Genomic DNA, 18,332 nt, shown 5'->3' on the forward strand with positions numbered 1-18,332 from the left:
GCTGGGCATGGTGGCTCAAGCCTGTAATCCCACCACTTTGGGAGGCCGAGATGGGCGAATCACGAGGTTGGGAGATCGAGACCATCCTGGCTAACACGGTGAAACCTTGTCTCTACTAAAAAATACAAAAAACTAGCTAGGCGAGGTGGCGGGCGCCTGTAGTCCCAGCTACTCAGGAGGCTGAGGCAGGAGAATGACGTAAACCCGGGAGGCGGAGCTTGCAGTGAGCTGAGATCCGGCCACTGCACTCCAGCCTGGGCGACAGAGTGAGACTCCGTCTCAAAAAAAAAAAAATAAGTAAATAAACATTCTTTACACCTGAACTAACCTAACTACAGATCAGTAATCATATAAATTTCTTGGGGCAGTTCCTCTGACATTGTGAAGAATGTGGTAGTATAAAATAGCCTTTGTACTCAATTTATCAAAACTGCTCAAAACCTTTAAATTAATGTTATTACCACCAACTAAACTTTCCAGATGGTAAGGGCCTATGCAATATGAGAATTCATTCTTACCTGTTTAAAAACTGCCCAGGCGGCCTTGCCATAAACGGATAATTGTTCCTACTGCAGCCCACAGTATTATTCTTTCTAAAATTTCTGAGATCCAGAAGAGTGATCTGCTCTTGCCCACATCTTTTCCCACATCATTTCTGTTTTCTCCAATCCCATTATATGCCGGCAGTGAGCAGTCTTTTCAGCATAAGGGTCAAGTCTAGAAAATTACATCTTTTCTGAACTGCATTGAAATTTTTATGCCATTTTGTCTTTATCAAGAAACAGTTTATCTGTCTACACTTAGATTTTTTTTGTTTTTAGAATTTAAATTTCAGCACCTACATAATTTTCATACCCACTGCAGTATTGACGTGTAATGCTTTACTATGCAACACATCTCTCTTTCTTTCTTTCCTTTCCTTCCTTCCTTTCTTTTTTTGAAGCAGCGTGTTGCTCTCTCTCCTAGACTGGAGCCCAATGGCACAGTCACTGCTCACTGCAGACTTGACCTCCCAGACTCAAGTGATCCTCCTGCCTTAGTCTCCTGAGTACCTGGGACTGTCAGCGAACACCACCATGTCCGGCTGAGTTTTTTATTTTTTGTAGAGACGAGGTTTCCCTATGTTGCCCAGGCTAGTGTTGAACTCCTGACCTCAGGTGATCCTCCCAACTTGTCCATCCAAAGAGCTGGGATTACAGGTGTGAGCCACGGCACCCAGTGCTATTCTGCAAATACTGTTGTTTGCTAATACTTTTCTGAAGCTTGTTTATTTTGCTCTTTTTTCTTTCTTGTTAGTCTTACTAGCTACTTAATGTTAAAACATGTATACTCTTATAGTACCTCGATACATTCTTTAAAATAAGATATTTCCATTGCAAATTAGACAGGCAGCTGTCATTAACACGGAATCCTTTTATGTTGAAAATGCAGTTGTCGTCAGCTACTTTTCTGTTCTTACAAGTCATCAGAGCAAGAATTTAAATTGCTGAGCCAAATTAATAAAGCTTAATTTTTAAAACCTAATCTGTACAACATAACTTGAATTATTATTATTTCTTTTTGAGATAGGAGTCTTGCTCTGTTGGCAAGGCTGGAGTGCAGTGGTGTGATCTTCGCTCACTGCAACCTTTACCTTCCAGGTTCCAGTGATTGTCCTCCCTCAGCCTCCCAAGTAGCTGAGATTATGCATGCATGTGCCACCATGCCTAGATAATTTTTTTCTTTTTTTTTTTTTTAGAGACAGGATTTCACCATGTTAGCCAAGCTAGTCTTGAACTCCTGATCTCAAGTGGTCTGCCTGCCTCGGCCTCCCAGAATCCTGGGATTACAGAAGTGAGCCACCATGCCTGACCTGATTGTTTTTTTTTTGTTTTTTGTCTTTTTTAAATAGAGTCTTGTTCTGTTGCCTATGCTGTAGTGCAGTGGCATGATCTTGGCTCACCGCAGCCTCTGCCTCCCAGGTTCAAGCAATTTTTATGCCTCAGCCTCCTGAATAACTGGGGTTACAGGTGTACACCATCATGCCCAGCTAATTTTTTTGTATGTTTAGTAGATATGGGGTGTTACTCTGTTGGCCAGGCTGGTCATGAACTCGTAGCCTCGCATGATCTCCTAGCCTCACCTTGGCCTGCCAGCATGCTGGGATTACAGGATTGAGCCACAATGCCTGGCCTAACTTGAATTTAAGAATCTCACCTTAAGAACCAAGCTTCACACAGGTCTGAGAGTGATTATGGATTCAGGAGGATTCAGGAGTATATATGGTCACTTATGAAGAGGTATACATTCTCTTTGTTATCTGTACAGAGCTTCATGTGGTGAGGGTAATTTTAGAGCATTATAGAAACCCAATTAAGTGTTAACCTTTCCCATAATAACTAGAAAACCATATTACCTAACTGAATGAGATCTGTGGCTTTGTAAAGAACTTTTTTCTGTAAATTATTTATATGAAAACGCTCACTTTAAGACATCTTTAGACTGCAATTAAATAAAAGTAAATAAAACTTCTAGAAAAACTCTTTTGCTGCTCAACCTATTTAAATCCTGCCCTTGCTAAGTGTTAATAAATCCCTCAGATAACATTTTTTCCCTATTCTGAAAGTGTAACTTCTCCTACTTTTAAAGGGGGCAGGCTCTTCTTCCTCAAAGTACCTACCCTTTAATTTGTTGGATATTGCATTAATGCTTTTTAATAAACTCGGGGCTGGACGCGGTCGCTCACACCTGTAATCTCAGCACTTTGGGAGGCCGAGGTGGGTGGATCATGAGGTCAGGATTTCAAGACCAGCCTGGCCAATGTGGTAAAACCCTGTCTCTACTAAAAATACAAAAATTAGCTGGGCAAAGTGGCGCTTACCTGTAGTTCCAGCTACTCAGGAGGCTGAGGCAGAAGAATCACTGGAACCTAAAAGGTGAAGGTTGCAGTGAGCCGATCATGCAGCTGCACTCCAGCCTGGGCAACAGAACAAGACTCCATCTCAAAAACAAACAACAAACAAAAAACACCCCTCATTTTTTGGGTTTCTCAATTCAGTTATTTTTATTTTTTTAATTTGTATTAATCCCTTAATACTCCATTCATGGCAATCAATTCAGTTTCTACAATAAGACTTCTTAATAGTCATTCTGATAAGCTCTTTTTTTTTTTTTTTTTTTTGAGACAGAGTTTCACTCTGTCACCCAGGCCGGAGTGCAGTGGCACGATCTTGGCTCACTGCAAACTCTGCCTCCTGGGTTCACACCATTCTCCTGCCTCAGACTCCTGAGAAGCTGGGACAACAGGCACCCACCACCATGCCCAGCTAGTTTTTTGTATTTTTAGTAGAGACGGCTTTCACTGTGGTAGCCAGGATGGTCCCTATCTCCTGACCTCATGATCCTCCCGCCTTGGCCTCCCAAAGTGCTGGGATTACAGGCATGAGCCACCGCACCCGGCCGATAAGCTCTTTTTTCTAAGGAAGCAGTTAAGCACAACATAACACCTTTTGCTTGTTTCACTGTTATTTTTCTAGCCAGTCCTTCTATAGAAATCTGATACTGAGCCGGGCACAGTGGCTCACGCCTGTAATCCTAGCACTTTGGGAGGCCAAGGTGGGTGGATGGCCTGAGCTCAGGAGTTCGAGACCAGCTTCGCCAACATAGTGAAACCCCGTCTCTACTAAAAATACAAAAATTAGCTGGGCGTGGTGGTGGGTGCCTGTAATCCCAGCTGCTAGGGTGGCTGAGGCAGGAGAATCACTTGAACCTGGGAGGCGAAGGTTGCAGTTAGCCAAGATTGTGCCATTGCATTCCAGCCTGAGCAACAGGAGCAAAACACTCTGTCTCAAAAAAAAAAAAAAAAAATCTGATACTGATTATATTATATGGACTTAAAGCTTTGTACCTGAATGAGGACAAAAAATATACAGTTTAAGACGTGGCTATATCTTCATTTCCATGTTCTTTTCCAGAATAAGTAGAAAGATAAGTGTCCTCCTATACCTTAAAATGACTCTGCTATTCTAAACTATATGTTTAATCAAGGAGTAGTTTGCCCTGCCATATAATTACTGTTAGAAGAACAGAAGTATGTACCCAAAATAAAGAACCTTTAACCAGCAAATAGGCTTTAATTATTGTGAGAACTTCAGTAGGGGTAGCAACCCAGGACCCAATTTTAAAATTAGAAGCACTGAGAATGAGAAGTGAAGCAGTGGAAATAGCTCTGAGTGCTCAGAATCTATGTCATAAGGAACAAAAGTAGATACAAGATGTATTTGATAATTGTGTTGAATGAATAAAAATAATTTAAAATGTTTCATAGAAGCACGTACTGATAGGCAAAGGGAAACTTATATCATCATCCTGGGGCAGCCATGGTGGCTCCATGCGTGAGGCTGGTGCCACGCAGTCTCCCAGTGTTGGCAGTGTCTCTAGGCCTTCTCCTCAGTTCTACACACAACTACAAAACAAAAGAACAGTTGCCAACCCTTGGAAGAGGACGTGGATCCAAACCAAATGGGGGACAGATACTCCCTCTACAGACAAGATACTCATGGAAGAAGTCAAGTTGGAAGAGCAGCTGAAGGAGGCTGTGGAAGAAGATAAGCAAGCATTGGCAGATAGATACTGAGGGCTTGCAGCAGAGCAGCCAAAAATTGGTGGAGGAGGCAAATACGTATAGCATTCAGGGCTTCTGCAAGGACTCGTTAGAGGTGACAGATGTTTTGGAGAAGGCAACACTGTGTGTTCCAGAAGAAGAAATTAAAGACAATAACCCTCACCTGAAGAACCGCCGTGAGACTCTCACAATGAGTGAAGTCCAGATTCACGAAGTGTTCAGCAAGCACTGCCAAGCTGAACCCTGTCAGTGCCAAGTTCTACCCTTATGAGCATGCGGTCTTTTTTTTATCTTTGTTCACATCCGACAGGCAATGTGCCAGTGTTGTGACAAGCTTTGAGGGAGGCATATCTCACACATGAAAACCCAGCCGTCACACTTACGAATCACAGGAAGATCTAGCATGAGGTCTTGTTCCACATGCTGGTTTAGGGGAAAGAGCTGAGCCCAGTGGTTCTGGTTACTAAAGTGAGGTTCAAGCTGCATGGGCAGCTCCTGAGACCTGCCCTTGTTGGTGTGGTGAAGGAGGCTTAGCTGACTCTTACAAGATTTTTTTTTTCCTTAAATCTCTTGCCATAATTCATGAAAGGCTGGTTCATCTTTTCTCATCTATGAATACTTTTGACTTTCCCCAAGGCTCTTGGAAAGCAGAAGTAACCAGTGGGTAAACAGCCCAGTAAGCTGATCTCACAGTTACATTAATGAACTCGTATTCAGGAGTGTTCTCTGATTTTTAGTACCACATGTTTAATCATTCCACTTACTTAGTAAAAAAAGGCCAGTAGGAAACTACTAGAGTTTCATGAATCACACTGTATCTGCTCAGACTCTAGTGACATCAAAGTATTTTAAATGAACAAAATGTCTTTGGGAATTCTGCTTTTTGGCAATCTGGACACTCCTGTCTGCCCTGTGTGTCTCTTGTGCAGCCTGTAGCATGGGAGTTACTGGATTTCTTAGCCCACTACACATTTCATTCAATAAAGGGAAAGCAAGAGTCGAAACATTTCTTACACTAAAAACTTTATGATGACCTTTATGAAGAACATGTGAGTTCCTTAGACACTGTCTAGCTGCTAAAAATGACAGATTTCTGGCTTTTTTGTTTGTCTGTTTTTGGAGATGCAAAATGAGCATATGTACCTTAACGGTTACCACTACCTTTATTTTGCCAGTAATTGAATTTGAGAAAATCAGTTAGTTTTGCCCTGTTTTCTTCATCTAAATGTGGAAATGTTTAAATCTGTGTTCTACTAGTTACTAATGACCTCAAGATATATTCCCTGGTGAGATGAACTTTCTCAGAATGTGAGGACTGCATGCTTGGCACACTTTAAATGTTAGTGTTTCATTTTTCAAGAGGATTAAAGCCCTCATGTTTCTTTTCCTTTAAAAAATTATTGAAGGTAGCACAAATGGTAATACAAAAAAATATGGACATCAAAGCTAAAACCTAAATAGGTTAAGCAGTTAACAGCAGTACAGACAAAACTTAATGAACCCAGAAAATAGACTGTGGCGATTCCCATTGTAATCACGGGAGTTCCAGATGAAATACACAGAAAACATGGTCAAGGAAAATAGTCAAAGGTTTTCAAAGTGGAAACAAAGATCTCAGCCAGACCGTTAAGAAAGTGTACAGAGTGCCTCTCAGCATAATATTCAAAGATAGACACCCACTTGTCAATGTCTTAATCACACAGTAAAAATTTATTTTAGAAAAATAAAATAAAATGACAACTTTACTCAGATGTCGTAGAAAAGATGCCAGGTGCGGTGGCTCACGCTTGTAATCCCAGCACTTTTAGGAGGCCGAGGCGGATGGATCACGAGGTCAGGAGTTCAAGACCAACCTGGCCAAGATGGTGAAACCCCATCTCTACTAGAAATACAAAAATTGGCGTGGTGGCACATGCTTGTAGTCCCAGCTACTCGGGAGGCTGAGGCAGGAGAATTGCTTCAACCTGGGAAGTATAGGTTGCAGTGAGTTGAGATCGTGCCACCGCACTGCAGCCTGGCGACAGAGCTCCATCTCAAAAAAAAAAAATGTTATACAAAAGATGATCCCATACAATGATTAGAGAGTACTTGAGGAAAAGGATTTGCTCACTGCTCTACTATCTTTTTTTCTTGGAAAACTATGACAAACCTTTTGGAGTTTTGTTGAGCCTAAAAGAACTTACCAACACAAACCTGCTCTCACTTTGCTCCTTTGGCAAACACTGTGAGGGGCCTGAGAGTTACCTTATTTGCAGGCTAACAAATTAACCTGCCATGGTTTCACAGATACTGGCCGAAGACACGAGTCTCTTGCTTTGGGTCAGAGACAAGACCAGTTTCTTACAGCAGCAGCAGTAGCCAGAGCATTTGCATTTGTGCTTATCCCCTGAGTATCTGTTCCTATGGGATAATGCAGAGAAGACCAGGGAAAGCCTGTGCATGCAGTGAGTTGTATTAGAGGAGAGGAACCTTGGGCTTAGGGATCCTTATTACACAGTAAGCGGTCTAGCCTTTTCTCTTGAAGGAGGTACTATCTCTGTCTCCTAAAGCTGTTTGCTATACAGAAATCCTTGAAAAGATGTTGCAACACAAAGGCAGTCATTGTATTTGCTCACAGATGGGTAGAAAGAGATCTATGGAGAATTGTCTTCACCATCTTATAAAGGGAGGAATGGTAATAAATGGCCACATTCATTCAGTCAACCCATACGGAGCACTAACCATGTGCCTGGCCCTGTTCTAGGCGTGAGGATATGGTGGTGAACGGTGCCCTCGTGGAGCTAACATTTTAGTGGGGGAAATGGACAACAAGCAGATCTGTAACATAGTGTAAGTCCTACAAGAATGGAAAGCGGGACAAGAGACAGAGTGGCAGGGGAGTTCTTTTACATTATGAAATAAATACTCTACTGGAGCATAAACTGGTGGAAATAGAAAAGGAGTTTTCTGCATTGTACTGTAAAATTGTAGGGGTTGTGTGGAGCTGAGGAGAACATGATCCCTTGACACCAGTAAGACAGGCCGCTCGGGTCTCTAAAAGGAACTCAGAGAGTTTCTAGTTGGAAGCGAGCACTATAGGCTGAGCATCCCTTATCCGAAAGCCTTGGGACCAGAAGTGTTTCAGATTTGGGGTTTTCTCAGATTTTGGAATATTTACACATGTATAAGATAACTTGGGACCGGGACCCAAGTCCAAACACAGAATTCATTTGTTGTATATATACCTTACATACGTAGCCTGAAGGTAATATTATACCACATTTTAAGCAGTTTTGTGCATGAAACAGTTTTGGCTGCTTTTTGACTGCGGCCCGTCACATGAGGCCAGATGTGGAATTTCCCGTTTGTGGTGTCATGTCACCACTAAAAAATTCGGAATTTTTGAGCATTTCAGATTTTTGATTTTTGAGTTAGGAATGCTGAGACCTGTAATAATAATCACAAGAATGAATATGGTTTGTTCTAAGTGCTAAAATTTGGTGCAAATGAAAGGTGTAAAACCATGTGTAAACTACCTAAGAAGATTAAATGAATGGATAAGCTTTTGCAGAAAATACATGAACTAGAAGGATCGATTTGTGCACCGCAGTGTGTACCTGCCGTCCCCCTACTCAGGAGGGAGACAGGAGGATTGCTTGAGCCTAGGAATGTGAGGCTGCAGTGAGCTACAATTACATCTGTGAATAGCTACTACACTCCATCCTAGGCAATGTAGTCAAATGCAATTTCTGAAAAAATAATAAAACAATAACAAGTTAAATTATAGCGCCATAAAGGAAAATTCAAATATCAGTTAAAATGTTGTCCCCCATGATAAAGTTAGACTTGAGGGTTTAATAGTTTTTAAAAAAAAACAAAAACTCATCTTGGCTGGTCGCGGTGTCTCACATTTATAATCTCAGCACTTTGGGAGGCCGAGGCAGGCAGATCACCTGAGGTCAGGAGTTCGAGACCAGCCTGGCCAATATGGTGAAACCCTGTCTCTACCAAAAATACAAAAACAAGCTGGGCGTAATCCCAGCTACTTGGGAGGCCAAGACAGGAGAATTGCTTGAACCCAGGAGGTAGAGATTGCAGTGAGCCAAGATCGCGCCATTGCGTGATGGGTGACCTCACCTGGGTGACAAGAGTGAAACTCCATCTCAAGAAAAAAAAAATCTTACACTCCATAATGGTAATCGTTTTGTTATATAGACCCATTCTGCTTATTGAAAGGATTTGAGGTTTACAAAATTAATTTAAAATAAGAGTGAGAGAACAGGGTCATAATTTGATGGTACTTGGAGTTTAAAAGCATGTTCTTATGGGCATGTTCTTCACGTAGCTACTACTGTGATTACATAGAAGTCCAGGCATAGGCTGGGTGTTGTGGCTTATGCCTATAATCCCAGCATTTTGGGAGGCTAAGGCAGGCAGGTCACTTGAGGCCAGGAGTTTGAGACCAGCCTGTTCAACATGGCAAAACCCTGTCTCTACTAAAAATACAAAAATTATCCGGTGTGATGGCACTTGCTTTTAATCCCAGCTACAAGGGAGGCTGAAGCACTTGAACCTGGGAAGCAGAGGTCGCAGTGAGCCGAGATGGCACCTCTGCACTCCAGCTTGGGCAACACAGCAAGACTTTTGTCTAAAAAGATTTTAAAAAACAGAAAGTCCAGGCTGAAAACTAAAACTAGTTCTCTGAAAAAATATCTCCAGTAAACCTAAAGTATAGTCCACGGATGTATTTGTCTGGTGATCTAATTTAGTACAGAGATATAACTTAGAGAATGTATAATGTAAATATATTTCATCAATTCATAGGTGAGGGCTAGATGGAAGTCTCCTTGGAGAACTGGAAATAGAGGTGCGGGGTGGTGGTAATGAAAACCCACGCATTTGACCTACGGAGCATGCTCAGATCGAGGCCCATCGTGCTTTCACAGTCAACTGTGGGGGTAGGGTGGGTAGCATCAGGACTTTTCTCATGGAGTAGTTCTGGATCTACTTGGGTTCACACCACAGATCAGGAAGGTAACAACTTTTCTCGCAAGCATCGCTAGAAAGATCTGGTCACCATCATCTCACCACAGGCGTTAGTATAAAATAAGCACACTTCCTGCTGCTACCACCATACCTATCTAGAGAAGGAGACAGCTCCAGTAAGAAAAAGTGAGACTTACAGTGTGCCCCACGGTACTTTGTCCTTCTTGTTTGTAATTATAGAATATTATAATGATTGCATTCAGTCTTCCCATGTAAATTGAAAGCCATCTGAGCATTTTCTTGACTTTTTTATAGAATTGGTACAGTGACTTGAGTTCTACTCATCACGTAATGAGTAATGAGTGCTTTTAGAATGAATACAAATGTAATTTTTAGGAAGTTCAGGAAAAAATCTTACCAAGAATATCCAAGGGGGGCCGGCGAGTCCCAGTGCGAGTGGAGGGTGCCAGAGGTAGGGGGCCGAGAAACAGAGTTCCCAGGGCTCCCTCCATGGCCGTGGTCAGGGCTGCGCGTTTGGCCACCCCCCTCCTCTCGAAGAGAATGGCTTCCAAACGCCTGTGTGCAGTCATCCTCGGGCCACCCGGCTCGGGCAAGGGCACTGTGTGCCAGAGGATCGCCCAGAACTTTGGCCTCCAGCATCTCTCCAGCGGCCACTTCTTGGGGGAGAACATCAAGGCCAACACCGAAGTTGGTGAGATGGCACAGCAGTATATAGAGAGAAGTCTTTTGGTTCCAGACCATGTGATCCCATGCCTAATGATGTCAGAGTTGGAGAATAGGCGTGGCCAGCACTGGCTCCTTGATGGTTTTCCTAGGACATTAGGACAAGCCGAAGCCCTGGACAAAATCTGTGAATCTAGTGATCAGTTTGAACATTCCATTTGAAACACTTAAAGATCGTCTCAGCCGCTGTTGAATTCACCCTCCTAGTGGAAGGGTATATAACCTGGACTTCAATCCACCTCATGTGCATGATATTGATGATGTCACTGGTGAGCCATTAGTCCAGCAGGAGGATGATAAACCTGAAGCAGTTGCTGCCAGGCTAAGACAGTACAAAGACGTGGCGAAGCCAGTCATTGACTTATACAAGAGCCGAGGAGTGCTCCACCAATTTTCCGGGACGGAGACGAACAAAATCTGGCCCTACATTTACACACTTTTCTCGAACAAGATCACACCTATTCAGTCCAAAAGAAGCATATTGACCCTGCCCAATGGAAGAACCAGGAAGATGTGGTCATTCATTCAATTGTGTGTGTAGTATTGGTGCTGTGTCCAAATTAGAAGCTAGCTGAGGTAGCTTACAGCATCTTTTCTAGTTGAAATGGTGAACTGATAGGAAAACAAATGAGTAGAAAGAGTTCACAAGAGGCCTTCCTCTGCCTTTCAAAAGGAAAGTCACCTACACATATTTAAGGTGTCTCTGCACATGTCTCAAGCCCTTCACAAGAAAGCAAGTACAGTGTGGATTTCAAATGGTATGTAACCTCAGCTCCAGCTGGTTTTTGACAGCTGTTGCTGTGTTATTCTATTTTACACGTGATTGTGATAGTATCTGGTTCTCTCCATCCCCACAAAGGCTGTTGAACCACAGCACCAGGAAGCCTGAGAATGAATCCTAAGGGCTCTAGCCCAGGCTTTGTCCCAGGCTTTTTGGTGTGTGCCTCCCTGGCAACAGTGAAATTGAAGCTACTTACTCACAGTGGTGGTTTCTCTGGTCTTGAGTGAGTGTGTCCACAGTTCATTTTTTTCTGGTGGGAATAACTCCTTTTCTATATCCACACTCCATAAAGTCTCTCCTTTTCAGACATCCTGGGATGAAAGAATTTGGCTGCTTTTTTTTTTTTTTTTTTTTTTTTTTTTTTGACATCTGTTTTCACTTTTAGGCTGTTAAACAAAACTGATAGTTATTGCTCTTATCCCTCTCAAATTCTTCTAAGAACTGAGAGTGATGGGGCTGTATTGAATTTCTGTATGCACCGGAAACTGAGCCATGAAGAGGATCTTATTAAACTGCTGGTCTGACTCTCATGGATTGACACTGTTCCTTTCTTTTATTGTGAAAAAAAAATAACCCCCTAAAAGTCTTGGGAACCCCCTAAAGTCTTTTGGAAATCCTCAAAAAGCGTGGGAAGTATAAGTATTTAGCTACATAAATGTTGTAAGATCATATCTAATGTATAGAAGTAATAAGACTATTTGGAATTACTGGACTAATTGAATAGTTAACGGTTTCTATTCAGTACAACAAAATGTATTTTGAAACTGCTGCTGGCCGGGCGCGGTGGCTCAAGCCTGTAATCCCAGCACTTTGGGAGGCCGAGACGGGCGGATCACGAGGTCAGGAGATCGAGACCATCCTGGCTAATACGGTGAAACCCCGTCTCTACTAAAAAATACAAAAAAACTAGCCAGGCGAGGTGGCGGGCGCCTGTAGTCCCAGCTACTTAGGAGGCTGAGGCAGGAGAATGGTGTAAACCCGGGGGGCGGAGCTTGCAGTGAGCTGAGATCTGGCCATTGCACTCCAGCCTGGGTGACAGAGCGAGACTCCGTCTCAAAAAAAAAAAAAAAAAAAAAAAGAAAAGAAAATGCTGCTAACTATTGATGCTGACAGTGTTTCACTCCTATGAGTGACCCAAACATATTATAAATAGGTGGTAAAGGGAGTGGAGCCTGTGGGGTTGAGCAGAATGTTGTACTAGCTGTGCCTGGACTGAGTATAATAACTTTATGGTTATGGGAAAACAAAATCTTTATTTTTTTTTTCTGTTCCAAAGATTCATCCTGTGGGGTGGCCATGAAGTCTAGAATTAGATACTAATATTTTGTCATGCATTATAACATAGTATCAATAAACCATTTGTTAAAAGATTTAAAAAAAGAAAAAAGAAAAAAAAAATCCAAGGGAAAACAGAACAGTAGTAGAAGTACAGATATAGCAACATGGCAAGATAAGTCCACAGAATTTACTTACAGTGTACATACTAGTGATAAAAAAACAGCCTAGCATTTTTTTTAAAATAGTAATTTTAGGCTGGGTGCCATGACTTAACACCAGTAATCCCAGCACTTTGGGAGGCCGGGGCAGGCGAATCACGAGGTCAGGAGTTCGAGACCGGCCTGTCCAACATGGTGAAACCCCTTCTCTACTATGAAAAATACAAAAAATTAGCTGGGCGTAGTGACAGGCGACTGTAATCCCAGCCACACGGGAGACTAAGGCAAGAGAATTGCTTGAACCTGCGAGGTGGAGGTTGCAGTGAGCTGAGATGGCGCCCCTGCACTCCAGCCCGGGTGACAGAGTGAGACTCCATCTCAAAAAAAAGTAATTTTAAAAGACAACAGCAATAAAGAATGTTAAATATTGAGAATTTAATGTGGCAACTTAGAAGTTCATTCAGAGAATTAAAAGACAGTTTGATGGTGGCCGGGTGTGGTGGCTTACGCCTGTGATCCCAGCGCTTTGGGAGGCCAAGGCGGGTGGATCACTTGAGGTCAGGAGTTCGAGACCAGCCTAGACAACTTTGTGAAACCCCATGTCTACTAAAAATACAAAAATTAGCTGGGTGTGGTGGCACACACCTGTAGTCCCAGCTACTCAGGAGGCTGAGACAGGAGAATTGCTTGAAACTGGGAGGCGGAGATTTCAGTGGGTCAAGATCACACCACTTCACTCCAGCCTGGGTGACAGATCGGGACTCCGTCTCAAAAAAAAAAAAAAAAAGGACAAACTTTGCAGGTCAGTGTAAACACTTAAAATATCATTTAAATTACAATGTTTCATTATTCTAGAAAAACAGGAAAACACATATACCATATGATTTTTTTTTGTGAGGGGTTAAAAAGCAGGAATTTGTGAAGCAGGGAGGCTTCTAAATCCAGCAGACTTTTAAATATGTTCTAAAATGAAAGTCATCACACCTAGATGAGATTTGGGTAAAAAATGAAAATATAGAACAGTGAAATAAACCAGAGATTTCAGAAATAGATTTCATTTCTCAGGGGCAAGTTATATGACAACTGGGAGGACGAGAGGGAATAAGGTCGTGCTTTACTAACTGCTGCTGATGACAGATAGGCTTGTATAAAGTTTATTTTAGTTCTGTGTTTCATACCATGCACCTTACATTTCAGCCAAATCAAAGAGCTAACCGTGAAAGTATTGAGAAGAAAGTAGATTAGGATATGAGCTTGGTATGGTGGCTCATGCCTGTAATACCAGCACTTTGGGAGGCCAAGGCAGCTGGATCACGAGACCAGGAGTTTAAGACCAGCCTGGCCAACATGGTGCAACTCTGTCTCCACTAAAAATACAAAAATTAGCTGGGCATGGTGGCCGGTGCCAGTAATCCTAGAGCTACTCAGGAGGCTGAGGCAGGAGAATCGCTTGAACCGGGAGGCGGAGATTGCAGTGAGCCAAGATCCCACCATTGCACTCCAGCCTGGGTGACAGAGCGAGACTGTCTCAAAAAAAAAAAAGAAAAGAAAAAAACAACAAAAATCAGCTGGGTGTGGCGGTGCATGCCTGTAATCCCAGCTACTTCGGAGGCTGAGGCAGGAGAATCACTTGAACCCATGACACAGAGGTTGCAGTGAGATCACGCCACTGCATTCCAGCCTGGGCAAGAGAGCAAGACTCCATCCCGGGAGGGAAAAAAAAAAAAAGAAAGTAGATTAGGATATGTATTTCAGCTGTAAAGAGGAGCTAAAATTGAACTATCAAAAAATTGTTTTCCCCAGGCGTGGTGGCTCACACCTGTAATCCCAGCACTTTGGGAGACCAAGGCCAGAGGATCACTTGAACCCAGGAGTTTAAGACCAGCCTGGGCAACACAGTGAGACCTTATCTCTATATGTGTTTAAAAAATTAAGTAAAAAGAGGAATAAAATTTAAAACTTAAAAAAAAAAAAAAAAGAATTTCTTTTGTCTTGAGTCAGAATCTCACTCTGTCACCCAGCCTAGAGTGCAATGGTGTGATCTCGGCTCATTGCAGCCTCTGCTTCCAGGGTTCGAGCAATTCTCCTGCCTTAGCCTCCCGAGTAGCTGGGATTACAGGTGTGTACTAGCATGTCCAGCTAATTTTTGTATTAGTAGAGACAGGGTTTCGCCATTTTGACCAGGTTGGTCTCGAACTTCTGACCTCAGGTGATCCACCCGCCTCGGCCTCCCAAAGTGCTGGGATTACAGGCGTGAGCCACTGCGCCTGGCCAAAAGAATTGTTTTTAATGGCCGGGCGCGGTGGCTCAAGCCTGTAATTCCAGCACTTTGGGAGGCCGAGACGGGCGGATCACGAGGTCAGGAGATCGAGACCATCCTGGCTAACACGGTGAAACCCCGTCTCTACTAAAAAATACAAAAAACTAGCCGGGCGAGGTGGCGGGCGCCTGTAGTCCCAGCTACTCGGAGGCTGAGGCAGGAGAATGGCATAAACCCGGGAGGCGGAGCTTGCAGTGAGCTGAGAACCGGCCACTGCACTCCAGCCCGGGCGACAGAGCGAGACTCCGTCGCAAAAAAAAAAAAAAAAAAAAATTGTTTTTAATGACCAGATAAAAGGCTTAATAGTATTAACTTTTAAAAAAATCTGTGCAATAAAAAATAAAACAGTGGGAAGTCATGAACATAAATAAGAGCTTAATATAGTGAAATATCTGAACTTTACTAAAGGTAGTCCCTAGGCTTTTATAGATGAGGGATTAATTTTAATTCACCAAATGGCATGTATATGGGTAAGCAGTCGACAGTAACGAGGGCTGCGGTCACGGTGATCACAAAGTGCCCTGAGTGCTTTTGGCCTTTTTCACTGAGGGAACGAGGTGACTGCCCACGACCCCAAGAGTCCTGCCATCCTTTTAGACTTAAGCCAGACCGTCAGACTGCTGCAGGCTTCCACAGGATGTATCAGCCCTTGGCGTGTGATGTCATTGGCCTGTGTAGATGAGGTCTGTGACGGCCGGTCCCAGGGGTTTGTTCTCGGCCTCATTCATGCTCTTCTACCATGACATCCTTGTGAGAACCCTTGGGAGAAATTTTTCATTTTGGTGTCAGAATTTCACCTGAAGGATTGGTTTGCTTTTGTCTTTTGAACCCTGAATTACGTAACTGTTTTCATCTTAGTGATGACTGCTAAAAAGTTTAGTTAGTAACAGATGTATGGGCTGACTCTTGACTAATTTAGACATCTTCCAGGAAAACATTTCTGTCTTGTCATCTGTGGCTCTGCTTTTGGTCTCTCTCCGTGTTTAATTTGCTTTTTTTTTTTTTTTAACTTATTATTGTTAAAAATTTTTAACTTTTCTTTTCTTTTCTTTTCTTTTCTGAGATGGGGTCTCACTATGTTGCCCAGGCTGGTCTCGAACTCGTAGGCTCAATCGATCTCTAGCCTCAGCCTCCCAGAGCACTGGGATTACAGTTGTTATTCTTTTTATTTTCTGGTCTCGTGTGCTGAACTGCATTTGTCTTTTAAATAGACTTTAAATACTCTTTGGTAGAAAGTGAGAAACAAATGCATATATTACACCTATAAAATCAGTAAAACCAAATGAAAATTATCAGACCCAATGTTGTAAGGGCCATAGGGAAATAAGCACATACACGTGGTTAATGACAGTGTGCACTGAGTTTCTGAGGAGTATGAGTAGCAATAGATGCTTAGAGCTATAACGTTATTTATTCTTATTAAGTGGTTAATGCCACTTTTGGAAATGTATCACAGAGAAGTAACCCAAAAGAAGATAGTCCTTACAAAAGTATTTATAGCTACGATGCACAACAGTGAAAGAGGGGAAGCAACTCAAATGCACAGTGGTAGAGAAGAGTCAAATAAGTCAGTTAATATGATGGAATGTTATAAAGCCACCAAAAATGATTCAGTGGATTAAAGAGAAATGTCCATAAAATAAGTAAATTATCAAAACATGCATTAAATCTATTTAAGACTATGTAGATATAGAAAAAAGAATGAGATGGTCATGGTGAAACTGCTAGGTGGGAAGGGGTCCCCGGAAAAACTCCAGCCGGCCTGCCCACCGGGGTGGAGCTTTGGGAAGTTTGCACCATTTGTAGCGGGGAGGAGCCTGGCACCTCTTCTTTCTGTGTGGAGCCTGGGATTCTAGCTGCTGGCAGGAAGCACTCTAGCAGGGATTCTGGCCTTCTGAGTCTCTGATTCACCCTTTTCTTCCTTTTCATCTAATGAAACCCTGTCTTACTCACCATTCAAACCGTCTGTGAGCCTAAATTTTTGTGGCCGTGAGACAGACAAGGACCCCATCTTTAGCTGAACTAAGGAAAAGTCTGGCAACAGTGGATATTGGAAATAATATTAATAGATAGGATTTACTCTCCTGCAGGACTAATATAACCTGTGAGTACTTTTAGGCTTACTACCAGTACAAGGAGTGGCTTTTGGAAAGTTCTTAGAATGTAGAGCTGTGCTTCTGCACTTTGTTCAGCTACAAGTGGCCTCTTTGTCTCTCTCTTTCAGGATCTGAGCATTGAAGAACAGTCAGAGTGTGCTCAGGATTTCTACCACAATGTGGCCGAAAGGATGCAGACTCGCGGGAAAGGTAACACTGTTAGCCATTGAGAGATTGCGGGTATTGCAGAGGGACGACTGCTCAGTCTCTTAGCAATTTCTTTCTTTCCCTGATGGTCTGGCTGTTTTGTAGACTTCATCCTATAACCTCACTGACATTCTGGGAACTGATCTTATACTTAGCAGTGCCTTTAACTGTGCCATGTGTATCTTTCCAGGAGCAATTGGATAATTTATTGAGTAATGTTTAATAACTCCATTAGGGGCAGGGGTGGAGCAGACGAAAACCTCTTAGGGCCTGGTGCAGTGACTCATGCCTGTAATCCCAGCACTTTGGGAGGCTAAAGTGGGTGGATCACTTTAGGCCAGGAGTTCGAGACCAGCCTAGCCAACATGGTGAAACCCCGCTTCTATTAAAAATACAAAAAGTAGCTGGGTGTCGTGGTGCATGTCTGTAATCCCAGCTACATGGGAGACCGAGGAACAAGAATTGTTTGAACCTGGAAGGTGGAGGTTGCAGTGAGCTGAGATTGCACCACGGCACCCCAGCCTGGGTGACAAATCGAGACTCTTTCTCCAAATCAGAAAGAGAGAGAGAGAAAGAAAAAAACTTCTTGGAAGGCTTTGCTAAATGAATTTCCCATCTTGTAATCACCATTTTGGTGAGTCATTGTATTAATAGTTAAAAAAAAGGGGGGGGTGGTGCTTCAGGTTTTTAGGGATTCTTTATGGATTCAACCTCCAGTGATGTTAGACTTTAGGATATACTCAGGACATGTGTGTATCTGAGAAATCTGCTCCATTTGTATACCTCCGAGAGCTCTAAGGTGTTATGGTAATCCTCAGAAAAATGAAAGGATAAGTTTCATCAGCATTCATCAGTCTTGGGAGTTGCAAATGCCTTTGCAATGTAGGACAGGGAGTGACCTTACTGAGGTCTCCCCATTTGGCAGGGTGTACACTGTTAGGTCCTGCCAGACAACTTCAGTTAGAACTGAGGATGCAGCCCAACATTTGAAAGAAGTTTTTTTGTTTGTTTGTTTGTTTGTTTTTGTTGAGACAGAATATTACTCTGTCGCCCAAGCTGGAGTATAGTGGTGTGACCTCGGCTCACTGCAACTCTGCCTCCCAGGTTCAAGTGATTCTCCTGTCTCAGCCCCCGAGTGGCTGGGACTACAGGTGCGTGCCACCACACCCAGCTAATTTTT

General features: G+C 42.8%; 1 protein-coding gene and 3 pseudogenes across 4 annotated transcripts in view; 3 read left to right on the forward strand and 1 right to left on the reverse strand.

Moving 5' to 3' along the window:
• RABGEF1 (RAB guanine nucleotide exchange factor 1) overlaps window positions 1–18,332 on the forward strand; it is a 47,646-nt gene that overhangs the window by 13,955 nt on the left and 15,359 nt on the right. For all 3 annotated transcript variants that reach the window (XM_030932882.1, XM_030932883.1, XM_030932884.1), the window contains one exon: window positions 17,074–17,155. In XM_030932882.1, the coding sequence (XP_030788742.1) occupies window positions 17,074–17,155 (82 nt within the window). The remainder of the gene's footprint in view (window positions 1–17,073; window positions 17,156–18,332) is intronic.
• On the forward strand, window positions 4,359–5,137 carry LOC104677127 (annotated as a pseudogene).
• Window positions 4,904–5,001, reverse strand: LOC115898515 (annotated as a pseudogene).
• LOC104677308 lies at window positions 10,130–11,289 on the forward strand (annotated as a pseudogene). The gene has a single exon (XR_004058028.1). The product of XR_004058028.1 is annotated as an adenylate kinase 4, mitochondrial pseudogene (transcript).

Source organism: Rhinopithecus roxellana, chromosome 6 (assembly GCF_007565055.1).
Source record: "Rhinopithecus roxellana isolate Shanxi Qingling chromosome 6, ASM756505v1, whole genome shotgun sequence".
NCBI lineage: Eukaryota > Metazoa > Chordata > Mammalia > Primates > Cercopithecidae > Rhinopithecus > Rhinopithecus roxellana.